The following is a 17005-nucleotide window of genomic DNA, read 5'->3' on the forward strand; positions in this document are numbered from 1 at the left end:
ACACAAAAATCTGCACCAAATTTCTAAGATCTGTACTAACTTTTGCTTCAGCTTTTCTCTTTGGTCCTCTTGTTTTAGTTTCAGAAATTTGAGGAATACCATGAAAAAAGCACTTCTCATTAAATGCTTAATGACAAGGAAATGTCCTTCCTCTATCATGGGAACCTGGTACTTGCTTAGTATAGAAGGATTCATGCCAAACTGAAGCTACGGCTCATGGGTAAAGAGCTTGCCTAACACACACAAAGCCTTAGATCCAGTCCCCACCACTACGTAAGAGTGTGGTGGTGCTGGTACCTGGGAGGGAAAAATCAGGAGAATCAGAAATTCAACGTCATCTTCAGCTACAGAGAAAGTTCAAGGCCAGTCTGGGGTATATGACCCCCTTCCTCACAAGCATGGGGATTAGGAGAGGTTTTCGGAATGGTCTCATGTCATTAAATGGGTAATTTGATAATTAAAGTAATGAATAGTTTAGCCAGATAGCAAGACCTGTACTTCTAGCTACTTTGAGGTGGGCATGGTGGCATGTGCCTTTAATTCCAGTAGAGATCCAAGTGGATCTCTGTTCTACAGAGCCGAGTTCCAGGACATCCAGGATTACACGGAGAAACCCTATCTCTAAAAACAAACAAAAAATTCTAGGTACTCTGGAGACTGAGGCAGGAAGATCACAAGTCTGATGCCTGCCTGGACTATGAAGCAAGTTCAAGGCCTGTCTGGGCAACTTATCAACACTCTCAAAACTAAAAAGCAGGGCCAGTGAGATGGTGCAACAGATTAACCCTGCCTCCCAGCCTGACGATCTGAGTCCAATCTCCTGGGCCCGTATACTGGGAGAAGAGAACCGACTCTTCTTCTACAACCTGACCTCCCCTGGTGCTCACAACAAACAGATACAAACCCAAAAATAAACAAAAAGTAAAGCTGGGTACTCATGACTTTAATCCCAATACTCAGGAGGTAGAGTCGTTTGGATCTCATCAGGCATGGGAGCACGTACCTGTAATCCTAGTACTTGGGAGGCTTTAGGGGACAGATCAGGCCAGCCTGGTCTACACAGTGAGTTTCAAGCCTACCATGGATACACAGTGACAGTATATAAAACAAATATAAAATGAAATAAAATGAATGCAAAGGGGGGCTGGAGTGTAGCTCAGTGGTGAAGTGCTTGCCTAGCATGTGGAAAGCCTATGTTCAGTCCTCAGGACCCCACCCCAACAAACCAAGGCACCTCTCTGATAGGGAACGGTAGACTCAGTCAGAAGCTTACTTCTTTCTTGTTCCTTTTCAGTTTTCTTCTGAGTGATTTGTCTTCTTAATTTGTTCACTTCTGCCTGACAAGATTCAACAACTCGTTCACTCTTTTCTACATCTGCACACACTGCCTGAGGGAAAAAAAACACAACAAAGTCAGCTTCAAACCAGGCAGGAGGTAATCTGTAAATTCCGCCTTACAATCCCAGGAAAAAAGGACTGGAAAGATGGCTCAGCACTTAAGGGCACTGGTTCCTGTTCTTCCAAAGGACCCAGGTTTGATTCCCAGCAGGCTCACAACACCTGTAACTGAGCTCCCAAGGGATCCACACCTTCTTCTGGCCTCCAAGGTCACCAGGCACTGAAGTCACCCAAATTAAATGCAGACAGGTAAGGTAGGGCAGTCTTGAGCGCCCAGGAGAGCAGGGCTGAGTTCCCCTTTATGAGACAAGACCTCCCCACATAGCTCAGGCGTCATTTTCTGCCTTATTCCTTTGAGAAAGTGTCTCTCCCTAACATGGAGCTCCTGAGTTTTTTGGCTAGACTGGAAGCTGCTAAGCTAGTGGTCCTGTCTCTGCCCCCTCAGTGCATGTGCAGGCATGCACAGGACCACGTCCAGCTTATGACATGGACACTGGGATCTCAACTCTAGTCCTCACACTTCAACAGCACACACTCTCTAACCACTGAGCCACTTCTCCAGCTTGTTGGTTTTCTTTTTAAGGCTGTGTCCTAGAAGCTATATTACATTAATCAACACAATGAGGAGTCAGTTTTAGTCATCTTAAAAAAATTATTTTCATTAGGGGGCTAGAGAGATGGCTGGGTGGCTAAAAGCAGGACTGCTCCTGCAGAGGACTTGAGTTTGGTTCCTAGCACCCACTATGATGCATAACTGACTAACTTGAGCTCAGGGGAATTCTCTCACCTCTGTGGGCACTTGCATTCACATACACATACCCACACACAAACACATACACACACATATTTAATTAGTTAAAAAAATTAATAAGTACATAATTAGCGTGCACACGTGTGTGTGTGTGTGTGTGTGTGTGTGTGTGTGTGCCGTGACCACATGTGGAGGTCAGAGGGAAACTGTGAAGTCAGTTCTCTTCGTCCACCTTTAAGAGTGCTCCAGGGCCAGCCTGCGGTGGCGCATGCCTTAATCCCAGAACTCGAGAGGCAGAGCCAGGCGGATCTCTGTGAGTTGGAGGCCTGGTCTACAGGGCGAGATCCAGGACAGGCACCAAAACTACACAGAGAAACCCTGTATCGAATAAACAAACAAAATAATAATAATAATAATAATAATAATAATAATAATAATAATAAATCACTCAGAAGCTTATATTAATTATAACTGCTCGGCCATTAGCTCAGGCTTATTGCTGACTAGCTCTTACACTTAAATTAACCCATAATTCTTATCCACGTTTAGCCATGTGGCTTGGTAACTCTTCTCCGTTTTGCCTTGTCATCTTGCTTCCTGTGTCTGGCTGGCAACTCCTGACTCCGCCCTTCCTCTTCCCAGAATTCTCCTAGTCTACTTATCTCACCTATACTTCCTTCCTGGCTACTGTCCAATCAGCGTTTTATTAAACCAGTGTACAAGAGCATTATCCCTCAGCAATGGAGGACTCCTATTCACTATAAAGAACCCCAAACCGGACTGAGGAGACCTGTCAGAAATGTGCAATGATTTTGAACAAAATACATCTTCCAGGGTTACAGTTTCTCCCTGTGCAAGAGCAAGAGGTAGCCACTGTCTCGGGGGGTGTGGGTGTGGGGGGGGAGCTCCAGGGATCACACCCAGGTTGCCAGATTTATAGGAATTTGTTGTTGTTGTTTTCAACAGAGTTTCTCATTAGCCTGGAGTTCACTGAATAAGCTATACTGGTTGGTCAAGTAGCCCAGTGAGTCTCTTGTCTCTGTCTCCCTAATGCTGGTGTATGCCACCATGCCCAACATTTTTTAAGATTTATTTATTTATTGTTTTTGGTTTTTTGAGACAAGGTTTCTCTGTGTAGTTTTGGTGCCTGTACTGGATCTCACTCTGTCGACCAGGCTGGCCTCAAACTCACAGAGATCTACCTGGCTCTGCCTCCTGAGTGCTGGGATTAAAGGTGTGCACCACTGCCACCCGGCCTTAAGATTTATTTTTATTTATGTGTATGTGTGTGCTTGTGTGGGTGCTGTGGAAGTCAGGAGAGGGTGTTGGATCTCCTGGAGCTGGAGTTATGGGCAGTTGTGAGCCACCCGACAAAGATGCTGAGAATTAAACACTGGTCTTCTGCAAGAGCACAAAGTGCTCTGAACTGCTGACCCATCTCTCCAGCCCATGCCCAGGTTTTTTATTCAGGTTTTAGGGATCAACTCAGGTCCTCATGCTTGTGCCGCAGATGACTGAGTCATCTCTCCAGCCCCACTAGACTGTTATTAATTACTAACTTGCTTTTTCTTTTTGGTTTTTTTTTTCCCCTTGGGTTTTTCGAGACAGGGTTTCTTTGTGTAGCTTTGCGCCTTTCCTGGAACTCGCTTTGGAGACCAGGCTGGCCTCGAACTCACAGAGATCCACCTGCCTCTGCCTCCCGAGTGCTGGGATTAAAGGCGTGCGCCACCACCGCCCGGCTCTTTTTGGTTTTTTTGAGACAGAGTTTCTCTGTGTAGTTTTGGTACCTGTCCTGGATCTCGCCCTGTAGACGAGACTGGCCTCGAACTCACAGAAATCCACCCAGCTCTACCTCCTGAGTGCTGGGATTAAAAGCGTGTGCCACCACCGCCTGGCTAACTTGCTTTCTTAATTTTTATCATTTTAAGACGATTGTGCGATTCAGTTTATAAGCCTTTTAAAAGGCTAGCTAGGATGGGAAAAAATAGAATTTCTTCCCTTGCTTAATTTTATTGGAACAAAAAAGCAATTTTTGGTATCAGTCTAGCTTACAAGGGAAGGAAGAATAAAAGATAAGCCTAGAATGAGATGCTTTCAACATTCATTTATAACCAACAATTAAAAATAGGATAAGATGGGCTGGAAATATGGCTTGGGGGCTAAGAGCACAGGCTGTTCTTCCAAGGGACTCGAGTTTGATTCCCAGAATTCACCCACATGGTGGCTCACAACCATCTATAACAAGCTCCAGGGGGATATGATGCCCTTTTCTGGCCTCCATGGGCACTGCATGCATATGGCACACATCTATACACACAGGCAAAACATCCATACATGCAGGCAAAATATCCATACACATAAAATAAAAAAATTAAAAAAAAAAACACGTAAGACAGATTATTTAACTGAAAAAAATTATGATAAGGGAAATCTAGAAAAGAAAGTAAGTTTCAGTGTTGAGGTTTGAATGTATATAATTCAGCTACCAATAACCACCATGAGAGCTGGCCTTCTTTAATCAGAAGGTAATGTGTGATACCATATAGAAGTCATTTGGCTAATGCTGATGGGCTGAAAGGCCAAGGTCATGAATTTGGGACAAACTGTTTTCCACTGCACATTCCTCCCATAGCAGAAATACCAGAAACTTCCAGAAAGCAAGTCTGGCACCAGTGAGCATGAACGGCGTTCCTTCCACTTCCAAGTACACAGTGAACACAGCCCTGGAAACAGCCCTGCACTTCTGTCCTCTCACTGAGGCTCCCTCTCCCCAGATGCTACCTTCACTCCTCCCTCCATTCTCTGGGGTCTCTCCCAGGCTCGGAGAGTTCCAACTTTGCTGCTTTTCTTCTAGCTCTCGAATGTAAGTGCAGTGGGAAGTACTGTCAGCATGTAGCTGGCAGGTGGAGGTGGCGCCATAAATATTTGTTGCATGAATGACTACGAAGAAACAGATTCCACTGCAATCCTCCCACTCCACATGGCGGCTGGGGGAAAATGAACCGACTGGATGGAAGCAGAGCTAGAGCAGGGGGCAGGCTTGGACATCGTCTCCTTTAGAATATGACGGACAGAGACAACTGTGTTCTCAGCACCCCTTTAAACTCACATTTGAAGATGCGCTTCCCAGAAAAACCATGACTGCAAAGGGGTCCTAAGTGTTCTAAGAATCAGCATTAATAGATGACTTCAATGCCTCTACCTCAGCACGCGGCAGGGCTTGTAGACTGACATCTGACATTATTTATTACATTACCTGTGAGTATTGGGAATTGAACCTGGATCCTATGGAAGAGCAATCAGTGCTCTTAACCACTGAGCCATTTCTCCAGACCCCTATCATGACTGTGAACCACAGCTATTCATTTGTGAGTTAAAAGATATAGATTTGAAAAACAAAAATGTAGGATTTGAGCAATATAAACAAGATGGAAACATCAGTTACCTGTACTTTCTCCTGAAGTGCATTATAAACCTGATAAATTGCCCTGATGTCCTTCATGACTCCATCCTTGTCAAAAAAGTCAGTACTAGAAGACAGAAAAAAAGATGTCAGAGTTATTAAAATCACCATGACCATGAGAGGCATTTTTGTTATCACTTCTACCTCACACTATTCATTACGTGCTGTGACTCAAGGTGACAGGGTCTAGGCAATAATATGCTAATCTTACTAGAGTTATAGGAGAGAATAAAAAAGAACACAGCACCAACTAAAAACAGAACAGTTTCCAGTGATCATGTTTGTCTCTCTTTTTTATTTATTATTTTTATTTTTAGACAGGGTCTATGTAGCCCTGGCCAGCCTGACACTCTCGCTATTAAGTCCTGGTTGGCCTGGAACTTAAAAAAAAAAAAAAATCCACCTACCTCTGCCTCTCAAGTACTGGGATTAAAGATGTGTGCAACCACATCTGGCTGTTTTTCTTTTTAAAACCTGAGAAAAGCAGCTGGAGAGATGGCTCAGAGGTTACAAGCCTTCCTGCTCTTGCAGAGGACCAGGGCTCAGTTCCCAGCACCCACAAATCAGAGAGCATCTATAACTCTAGTTCCAGAGGATTCAATGTTCTCTTCTGGTCTCCTCAGGCACTGGACACACAATACACATACAGATACCCAGGAAACATTCACATGCATAAAAAAACAAACAAACGAACAAACAAAAAAACCCTTTAAAAAAAGAATCAATCTGAGAAAAAAAATACAGTAAAATAAAATTAACTCAATAAGAATAAAAAAAACTTATTACTTTCAGGGATTCTTTTATTTGTGTGTGTGTAAAGGTGCACATGCATGTTTGTTCATGTGCACGTAAAAGTATACTCCAATGTGCATGCTTGTGTTCGGGTCAGAAGTCACTGTGAGGTGTCCTCCTATTTCTCTCCACCTTATTGTTTGAGACAGAGTCTCTCCATTTTGGCTGTTTTGCTGGCTACTCAGCAAGTCCCAAGCACCTGCCTATTTCTGTGCTCCCAGTGCTAGAGTCATAAACGTGCTCTGCCCAGCCCTGCTTTTTACTTTTAATTAATTTGTCTTTTGTGTATGAATGTTTTATTTGCATTCATGTCTGTGAACCATATGTATGCCTGGTATCTGCAGGGTCCAAAAGTGGGCACTGGATCCCCTAGGACTTGAGTTACAATGGTTGTGAGCCACTATGTGGGTGCTGGAAGTAGAACCCAGGTCCTCTGCAAGAGCAACCAGTGCTCTTAAATCAATGAGTCATCTCTCTCCAGCCTCCCACCCAGCTTTTTAACAAGATAAGAATACAAATTCAGGTCTCATGCTTGCACAGCAAATACTTAATCATCACTGAACTCTCTCTCCAGCCTCAGTTGTTTAGATTTATTTTTGTCTTTTTGAAACAAGGTCTCACTACGTAGCCCAGGCTAGGCTGGAACTGAACAGAAATCCAATACCTCTGCTTCCTGGGTGCTGGGATTAGAAGTATATGCTACCATGTCTTACAGAGCAGGTTTGTTTTATTATGAGTTGTTTAGTTTTTTTTTTTGTTGTTGTTGTTGTTTTGTTTTGTTTTGTAGGAAGGATCTTACTCTGTAAGCTGGCCTTGAACTTATGACTATCTCCTGCTTCAGCCTCTCAAGTGAAGTGATTACAGGTGTGAGCTACCATACTTCACTTCAGGGATTTTTATTTCTTCTTCATCTTCTTTTTTTTTTTTTGGTTTCTCAAGACAAGGTTTTTCTGTGTAGCCGTGGCTGTCCTGGATCTCGCTCTGTAGACCAGGCTGGCCTTGAACTCACAGAGACTCACCTGCCTCTGCCTCCTAAGTGCTTGGATTAAAGACATGTAGCTACCACTGCCTGGCTATAGGGATCATTTCAATAGTTCATTAAGAATGAATTCTGATATATGGTGGTGGTCTAGAGAATTGTCTGTTTTAATTTCAGTTAAAATAAACTTGATTTTACATTTGCCCCTACTTAAAAATTATTAACAAAGAAAATACTGTTGACAAAAGAACTCATTTTACCTTTCAACTTACCCATGCTCTTTAATAACTTTGGCATAACTTTGAGAAGTGTTTGGCACTGAAGACACTTTGTACTCTTGCTGGCTAGTATTGCCTAGATTGGGAATAGCAAGTGATATCCTTTGATTATACCTGTGGGGAGATTGAGAAAAACAGCACATAATAAGGACATCTCTTTGTTGTCTGAGGCAGGGTCTCACGATGTTGCCTAAGCTGGCTTCCAAGGCACCTTGTTTCCTCCTGCTTCAGCTTCCCATGGCTGCGATCACAGACGTATGCCACCATACTTGGTTCTACTGCTGTGTTGCCTAGCTCAGTGTTAAACTCATGGGCTCAAATACTCTGCTCACCTTGGTACTTCATTGCTGGGTTTAGAGGCATGTGTCACCATTCCCAGTTCTAGAAGTACTCATTTAAGAATTGGGATGGACAGGTCTGATTCCCAGCACCCACATGATGGCTCACTGTCACCTCTAACTCCAGTTCCAGGGAATCCGACAGCCTCTTCTGGCCTCTGCCAGCATCAGGCACGCATGTGCATGTGGTATACATACAGAAATACATGCAGGCAAAACATCTATACACATAAAATTTAAAAAAAAAATTAAAGGATTGGGATTGAAGGCTGTGGATGTGGCTCAGCTGGTAGAGTACTTGCCAAGAGTGCCCAAAGCCCTGGGCTCAATACCCAGAACCAGATAAGCCAGGTGTGGTGGCACACATCTGTAATCTTGGCATTCCTTAGGAAGCAGAGGCAGGAGGATCAGAAGTTCAAAGTCATTCTTAGCTATACAAGCTAGTTCTGAGCTATAGGGTGAGTAACAGGTCTGTCAGGGATCCAAAGGGAGGCCCTATCTCAAAAAAGCAAACAGCAAATCTGAGAAGATCACAAGTTAAAGGCTGACCTGCTTTACGTAGCAAAGGGTCATCTGGTCTACAAAGCAAGACTCTGTCTCAAAACAAAACAAACAAAAAAAAAAACCACAAACAAACAAACAAAAAAAAAAAAACAGAGGCTGGAGAGATGGCTCAGAGGTTAAGAGCACTGACTGCTCTTCCAGAGGTCCTGAGTTCAATTCCCAGCAACCACATGGTGGCTCACAACCATCTGTAATGAGATCTGGCACCCTCTTCTGTATACATAATAAATAAATAAATCTTTTAAAAAAACAAAAACAAAAAAACAAAACAAAACAAAAAAACAAAGCAAAAGGACAGGGTTGACAGCAGGCTTCTGTGTCTCCAAAACTGGTAAGCTAACCCACAGAGGATGCACAATCAGTGAGCTTCCCTTCCCTTCTAGCATAAACTCTACTGTACACTCCCTGAGGGCAGTGGCTCTGGCTCATTATTTTGCATGCCCACAGTGACTGAGAAATCCTAAAGAAATACCTAGCAGAAAATTAATGAAATCCTAGAAATAGCTACCAAACAATCTAACTATTTTCACTGACGTAGACTACTGATCCTATGAGCACGTTTCCAGAGGGAAAGCTTTGTGCAACTCACAAGCAGAAAACATGGTCACATAATGTTGTTTTTTCTCTTTCAGTGCAAAACCTTCATCACTAATGATGGATCATTTTTACAATTTCTGTCTTTGCATTGTATGCTCTAAAGTTACAATTAGACTCCAAAAGTGGCAAAACTCTATTTTTGTATAATGAGTCATGAAGAAGCAAATGAAGTATCTAATATAAGAATACAAACATGTCTAAATGATGCTTATTGACCCCCAAACTATTTTAAATCATTTAATTGGTAAGCAAGCCCCAGGGGATCCACTGTTTCTGCCCACCAAGTGCTGGGTTACAGATGCAGGGTGCCATGTCCAATTTTTACATAGTTGCTAAGGAGCCAAACTCAGGTCCTCATACTCCCTTTACCCACTGAGCCCTCCCCTGAGGCCCAGAATCTTTCTTTTTATGTACAGTGGTGGGAAGTTTTCTTTACCTGCGATTTGGTCTAAAGAGAACATATTCTAAAGCATGAGTAGAATTGTTGGCGGTAGAGATGAAACTGAAGAGGAGGAAGACAAGGTCTGGCACACCGAGGATGCGGGTGAGCTGCTTGTGGATAACCTGCTCTCTGTAGGACATCTGTTGCTGAGTGTTTCGACGGAATCTGTACCATCCGATAACTTTCTGCAATAAGAACCAAAGAAAGGAAAGTAGTAAGAGCTTATTTAATTCAGAATGCACCCAAATGAACATCTGTAAACAAATGTTCATGATCACTTTATATTGGCTAGCCCAGAACTAAAAACAACCATCTGTGAACAAGTGAATGGATGAACTGGGTAAAACTGAGGTATACTGGAATCATATGCAGTAATAAAAAGGAACAAATCACTATGGAGGAATCTCAAAATAACTATGCTCAATGAAAAAAGCCAGATATAAGGGTGTGGAGAGTATATGCTGGAGGGTTTTTAGTATAAAAGTCTAGAAAATGAATTGATAGTGACATATAGCATAGCTCTTACACTGGGTCATGACCCCATATAAGGCTGCATAACTAAATGTGAGGTTAAAAAATGCTTCTGAGCCGGGCGGTGGTGGCGCACGCCTTTAATCCCAGCACTCGGGAGACAGAGGCAGGCGGATCTCTGTGAGTTCGAGGCCAGCCTGGTCTACAGCGCGAGATCCAGGAAAGGCGCAAAGCTTCACAGAGAAACCCTGTCTCGAAAAACCAAAAAAAAAAAAAAAGCTTCTGAATGTGACATGACCAAAAATGAATTCAAAATCAAATATGCAGGGCTGGAAAGATGGCTCAAATAGGTAAAGGTGCTTGCCACCAAGGCTGCTGACCTGAGTTTGATATTCAAAACCTACATGGTGGAAGGAAAAAAGTCGCTCACGAAGGTTACCCTTCAATCTTTCCATCTGTGATATGGCACAAAATGACTGCAAAATAAGTGTGTGCACACACAGGGAGGGACGGACACACACGGACACACACGGACACACACACACACACACACACACACACACACACTGAATCTGAGATATCTGTGGCAGCACTTTCCAATGCTGCACTGCAAGGCTTCACTGAAGCCTGGCTTCTGAAACACTGCACAGGCAGCACAGCACAGGCACTGCACAGGCAGCACTGCACAGGCACTGCATAGGCAGCACAGCACAGGCAGCACAGCACAGACAGCACTGTACAGCACAGGCACTGCACAGCACAGGCAGCACTGCAAGTCAGCACTGCACAGGCAGCACAGCAAGGCACTGCACAGGCAGCACAGCACAGGCACTGCACAGGCGGCACAGCACAGGCGGCGCTGCACAGGCGGCACTGCACAGGCAGCATATCACAGGCACTGCACAGGCAGCACAGCACAGGCACTACAGGCAGCACAGCACAGGCAGCACTGCACAGGCACAGCAAGGCACTGCACAGGCAGCACTGTACAGGCAGCACAGCACAGGCAGCACTGCACAGGCAGCACAGCACAGGCAGCACTGCACAGGCAGCACTGTACATGCAGCATAGCACAGGCAGCACTGTACATGCGGCACACCATGCCCTGCCAGCAGATGCTGCCCAGAAGCACCTCAGCTCTAATTCCAGACTGGCATTTCCCATGGACTGAACAGACAAAGCTTTTAGCGCTGGTAGAAATGTAATGGTTTAATTATGGAACACAAAAACAACATTTTCTACTGTCATCTCTCAGTGCCTAAATATCAAATTAGTGTGTCTTTGAATTGAACTGTGTTAGAATGCTGTTTTTTTAATTGTTGACTTGAGCTTAATTAAAAAAAAATCATGGAATGAATTTGGCTTGGATGACGACAGAATTTTTCAGCAATGTTTGTCATATGTAATGCTATTTTATACACAATCATGTGAAGCTGCTTTCCCAGCCTTAAGGATTATAAGATCTAAGTACTGACTAATTTGAAATACATTGAAGATTCCTATACTCACAGTATCAAATGTCTATCAAAGGTTTAGTTTATGTAAAAATAAATAAGGACACCATCTCAGTAGGAAGCAAGTTTGCTTTCATTTCATTGTCAATAAATGATAAAATTATATATGTATACCAATGCATGGTCTTAAAATCAATTTCTTTGTGACCTATTATCAGTAAATGTTTGATATGTAAACCTAGGGTCCTGTAAAAAGTTTGAACAAAAAAGGTTTGACAGTGGAGACGTTCAAGAAGCCCTGACATAGCAATTCAGAGGCTGACAAGACAGGGAGGGAGACGCGAGGAGGAGGAGGGGTGGGAAGGGGACTCAGAAGAGGTCTGCAGGCAGCGGGAATGTCCACCATCACGTCAAGGTGACAGTGTTGAGTGTGTGCCCAGGACTGAACTGATGAAAGCACACATCAAGTCATTCTGTCACATGCCACTACACAGCCTGGGTTTAAAGGTCAGCATTACTAGCCCTGCCTACAGCATAGCCAAGCTGGCTGGTCAACTACTCTCAGAATACGCCTCATAATGTGTCCGCTGGACACACAAGAGCACCTTTAAACAAGAATCACAGCTTTTTTTACTTTTTTTTTTTTTTTCGAGACAGGGTTTCTCTGTGTAGCTTTGCGCCTTTCCTGGGACTCACTTGGTAGTCCAGGCTGGTCTCGAACTCACAGAGATCCGCCTGCCTCTGCCTCCCGAGTGCTGGGATTAAAGGCGTGCGCCACCACTGCCTGGCTGAATCACAGCTTTTTTAATAATAATTTATTCAAATTATTGAGTGTGAAGAGTGTTAGAAGTATCTTAAAATACCATAATTTTGAAAACTCTGAGAAGACCTGGGAATACTGATTTATTGTCCCTAAATTTCAACAGTAACATGCCAGAAATTTGAAAATACCAAGAAAGTTGTTTGTTTTTCACTTCATGTTATAATTCTAAATTATATCATTGTTGATGAATAAACATACTTTGTTTTTTAATTAAGAAAAAGCATGTGCACATAACACACATATACACACAGCCATACACAGATAGATTTGATGGCCAAAGACTTTTAGCTTTCATTAGATCTACTGTTTGTTAATTTTAGCCTTGTTCTTTTTTTAAATATACTATTTGTAATACTTCTCTGAGAATTTCATACATGTGTACTTGATCACTCCTCACTCTAACTCCTTTCAGACCCTCTGCTTGTTAACTGTTCAGTTATTCTATTTGTCTATTTCCTCTATAGTATTAAGCATCCTTAATACAAAATCCATACTTTAAAAAGAAAAGGGGGCGGGATTTGACATTTGCTGACAGTTTTAGATGAAATCCTCTCGTCATTCTAAAATGTGAAGGCGAAGATGCCAAATTCATACTGTGATATCTACAATTCTGTATTTTTGGATCAGTAGAGAAGCTAGTTGCAAACTCACTCAGAGACTAGTACTAAAAGCACATTTTGGACGGCTGCATCTAGGCCAGGATAAAGAGTTAGGGACCTCTGTCCCTAAACCTTGTCTGTAACATTTCATAGCTGAGTTTTCAGACTTCCTTCTCTTGCCTCAGTATCCACTTTGTCCATTTGGACATACTGAACAACTTTCTCTTGTGTTCTCTTGGTCCTTACAATGCTACTAAGAAGCCGTTATGTCTGTTATGGTCTATTTCATAAAGGATGCTCTGATTTCAGAACACAAAAAAAATCTCACCCACATGCTTGTTTTAACCTAAAACCTGAGGCCTATGGAAACTTTGTAAGCACAGTATGTTATTCTGCTAGAATTGCACACTACTAGATATTTTTAAAAAGCAGATCTATGTACACATGTGGTATATATGTATGTGGGAGCATATGTGCATGTGCACATATGCATACATACATACATGTGTATGTGTGTGTGTGTGTGTGTGTGTGTGTCTAAGAGTGAATCCATGTATCTTTGTATATTGAAGTGCAGTCTCTCACTGAACCTGAAACTCTTGTCTAGCTAGCCAGCTTGCTCTGCGGAGCCTGTCTCTACTTTCCAACTGGAAATATATAGGTAGCTGCCACTCCCAACCTGCTTTGTGCGTATGTGTTAAGATTTATTATTATTTTTTTAAAGATTTAGTTTATTTTATATGTATCTGAGTATTTGCCTGCATGTACTATGCATATCATGCGTGTTACAGTACCTGCAGAGGCCAGAGGAGGGCCCTGGATCATCTGGTACTATAATTTACAGACAGTTGTGAGCTACCATGGAAATCAAATCCAGGTCTTCTGAGAAGAGCAACCAAGCAATGCTTTTAATTGTGGAGCTATTTTTCCAGTCCTTATTTATTTTTTAAAAAATTGATGTATATGTCTGTGTGTGCCTTGTGTGTGCAGATGCCACTGGAGGCCAGAAGGAAGCATCAGATACCCTGGGGCAGAAGTTACAGGCAGTTGTGAGTTGGCCAACACAGGTGCTAGGAACTGACTGTGGGACCTGTGGAAGAGCAGCAAGCACTCTTGGCCACTGAGCCATCTTTCCAATCCCTACATCTGTTGCGGGGTTGGGGTGGCGGAAGTTGTTGTTTTGAGACTGGGTGTCAAGTAGCCAGGCTGGCCTTCAATTCACAATGTGGTCAATGCTCTACTTCTCAGGTCCTGGGATTATAGGCATATGCTACCATGCCCAGCATAATTTACATTTTTCAGGATTATTGTCTTGACTATAATATTAGTGTATCTTTATGAGTATATTTGAAGCTGAGGAACTATAGCAATTGAAGGCTGCTGAAGAAGCAGAAGCCATTTTTCTTTGGGTGAGTGGATACTGGAAGATTACTCATGTACATCTAGGCAGAATGAACTGGACTCAGTGAGTTAAAAAACAAAAAGGAATTCCAGCACTCAGGAGTCAGAGGCAGGTGGGTCTCTGAGTTTGAGGCCAGCCCAGTCTACAGAGCAAGTTCCAGGACAGCCAGAGCTACACAGGGAAACTGGGTCTCAAAGAACCAAAATCAAAAGATAACAAAAACAAAAATAAAGAAAAACAAACAAACAAACAAACAAACAAAATTAGGACACGAAGATGAAAGGGACAAACGTTAGGGAGAGGTCTAAGATGATTAAGGGAGGTTGGAGGTAGATATGATCAAGACACACACCACACATGCATGAAATTGTTGAATAAGTTTAAAATATTTTTAAAACTAAAAAAAAATCTAAAAATCTACAAAATTACTTTTCAAATTATAAACTAATAAGAATGTACTATCCAGAGTCATCTGGACTATTGGTAATTTTCTGTATTAATGGTCTTTTTTTTTTTGAATAAAGGTTTTCTGTGTCCTAGCTGTACTGAAACTCAGTCTGTAGACCAGGCTGGCCTTGAGCTCACAGAGATCTGCCTGCTGCTGACTCTTGAGTGCTGGGATCAAAGGTGTATGCCACCACCACCTGGCTTAAAGCTAATTTTTTTCTTCCAAATTTTACCTAAATGAGATTATATTATAAATACTTATCTCCCCCCCCCCCATTGATATAGAGAAGTGTTTTAAAACTATAATTTACCTTTAAAATCTACTTACAGGCCAGAGGTGTGGCTCAATGGCAGAGCACTTGCTTGGGTTTGATTTCCAGCACCAAGAGAAAATACTTCATACACACTGGTTATCATGAGCTAGTTGTTCTTCCTTTTGTGTGCTAAGGTATGGCTTTCAAATCACATCAAGCAATACACAAAACATACCTTCCTCCGATCTTTAAGGATTCTGTCCAAACTCTCTTCATTCACTTTGCTTGCATAATCATAAAAACTGTTTTTTTTTTTTTTTAAAAAAGGAGAAAAAAATCAATTAAAATGCTATAGTACTGTGACATAGACATGACTACAGGGGCCTACAGAACATCTAATCCTAATAGATGCAACTGCTTCTTCTCAAGGTTGGTAAACAGAAATCAGCTTAAGTGCTTTCTTGATAGGAAGCTACACTTTGTATCAAATACTACTCAAGAGATTGCTCCATTCAAAAGACATTCCTTCCATGTGTGGGAAGTAATCAAGTAATTACAAAATGTGGTTTCAAATGGCTCCACTACTTTGTTTCTAAGTATCAATTACTTAGGAAAAAAGATAAAAGCACCTCATTTTCTGAGAAATGAAGGGAAATGAACATTTGTGGAATGTTTAACAGACCCTCCCCTGGATGCTTTTTCATTACATATTCTAGCCACAGTGCTGAGGCATGAGTTCATCCAAATTCAACAAAGTTTTCTGCTATTTTTGTGGAAAGAGACAGCAAAACTAACCAACTGGTCCCAACTGCAGAGCTAGTGGGACAGACCAGTCAGATGTGCTGACACGAGGGCCCTTGTCTCTGGTGATGGTCTTAGAAATGCCCCACCACTGGCCAGGTGGTGGTGGTGCACATCTTTAATCCCAGCACTCGGGAGGCAGAGCCAGGAGGATCTCTGTGAGTTCGAGGCCAGCCTGGTCTACAGAGTGAGATCCAGGACAGGTACCAAAGTTACACAGAGAAACCCTGTCTCAAAAAAACAAAACAAAACAAAAAGCAAAACAAAAAAAAAAAAAGAAGAAGAAAAGGTGAATATGGGGCACCTATTTTTAATCCCAGTACTGGGAGGCAGAGGCAGGGGGAATCTCTGAGTTTGAAACCAACTTGGTCCACAGTTAGTTCTACGTCAGTCAGGGCTACATAACAAGATCCTATCTCAACAATGACTACTGTTTATGTGGGCACACTGGAAGGAAAGCACTGGCCTGGCTTTAGAGAGGGGCGGGGAAGAAGCAGAGCCTGGGGAGTTTTCTGAAATCCACACACCAGTCCTCAGGTGGAAGGGGATGGGTTAAGAAAGAAGACCAGGGATGTAGCTCAGTGGGACAGGCTTGCTTAGCATGTGAAAGACCCTCCATTTCATCCAGTCACAATGACAGAAGGCCTGGTGCTAGTTTGGGAGCATCTACTTTTCCCTGCAGGTGTCACTCGCCTGTTGCTTTGTCCTTCAGAATGTCTCTCTTCCAATAAGTTCTGTCCTTCAGTGGCCATGTTACAGAACTGGTATATATTAACTTAAATACAAAAGGGAAAGTTTATGTTCCTTTTTTTAAAGATAAGCTCTCACTGTGTAGCCCCAGTTGGCCTTGAACTCACAGAGATCCAATTGCCCCCACCTCCCAAGTGCTGGAACTAAAGGCATGCACCACCACTACCTGGCTCCTTAAAATAAAAGCTGGTCATTGAATATTTTTAATTTTTCCTCAAAATTAAATTTATATCTATATGTGATTTCTATAAATAATTTTATCTATATGTAATCTTTGAGTAACTTTCTTCTCTAAGTGAAGAATTCTTGACAGAGAGGTTGAGAGAAAGCTCAATCTAAAGCACTGACACATGATTTACATGTCCATGCATCCCTTTTCCCACTCAAGCACAGTTGTGAAAA

The 17005-nt window shown here is 42.5% G+C and overlaps 1 protein-coding gene across 1 annotated transcript in view; it reads right to left on the reverse strand.

The window, feature by feature from the left end:
* Abraxas2 (abraxas 2, BRISC complex subunit) overlaps window positions 1-17005 on the reverse strand; it is a 34440-nt gene that overhangs the window by 1972 nt on the left and 15463 nt on the right. Inside the window, exons 4-8 of the mRNA XM_059265360.1 lie at window positions 15288-15354; window positions 9597-9787; window positions 7656-7775; window positions 5595-5679; window positions 1274-1388 (exon numbers count right to left, since the gene is read on the reverse strand). Coding sequence (XP_059121343.1) covers window positions 1274-1388; window positions 5595-5679; window positions 7656-7775; window positions 9597-9787; window positions 15288-15354 — 578 coding nt within the window. The remainder of the gene's footprint in view (window positions 1-1273; window positions 1389-5594; window positions 5680-7655; window positions 7776-9596; window positions 9788-15287; window positions 15355-17005) is intronic.

Source organism: Peromyscus eremicus, chromosome 1 (genome assembly GCF_949786415.1).
Source record: "Peromyscus eremicus chromosome 1, PerEre_H2_v1, whole genome shotgun sequence".
Taxonomy (NCBI): Eukaryota; Metazoa; Chordata; class Mammalia; order Rodentia; family Cricetidae; genus Peromyscus; species Peromyscus eremicus.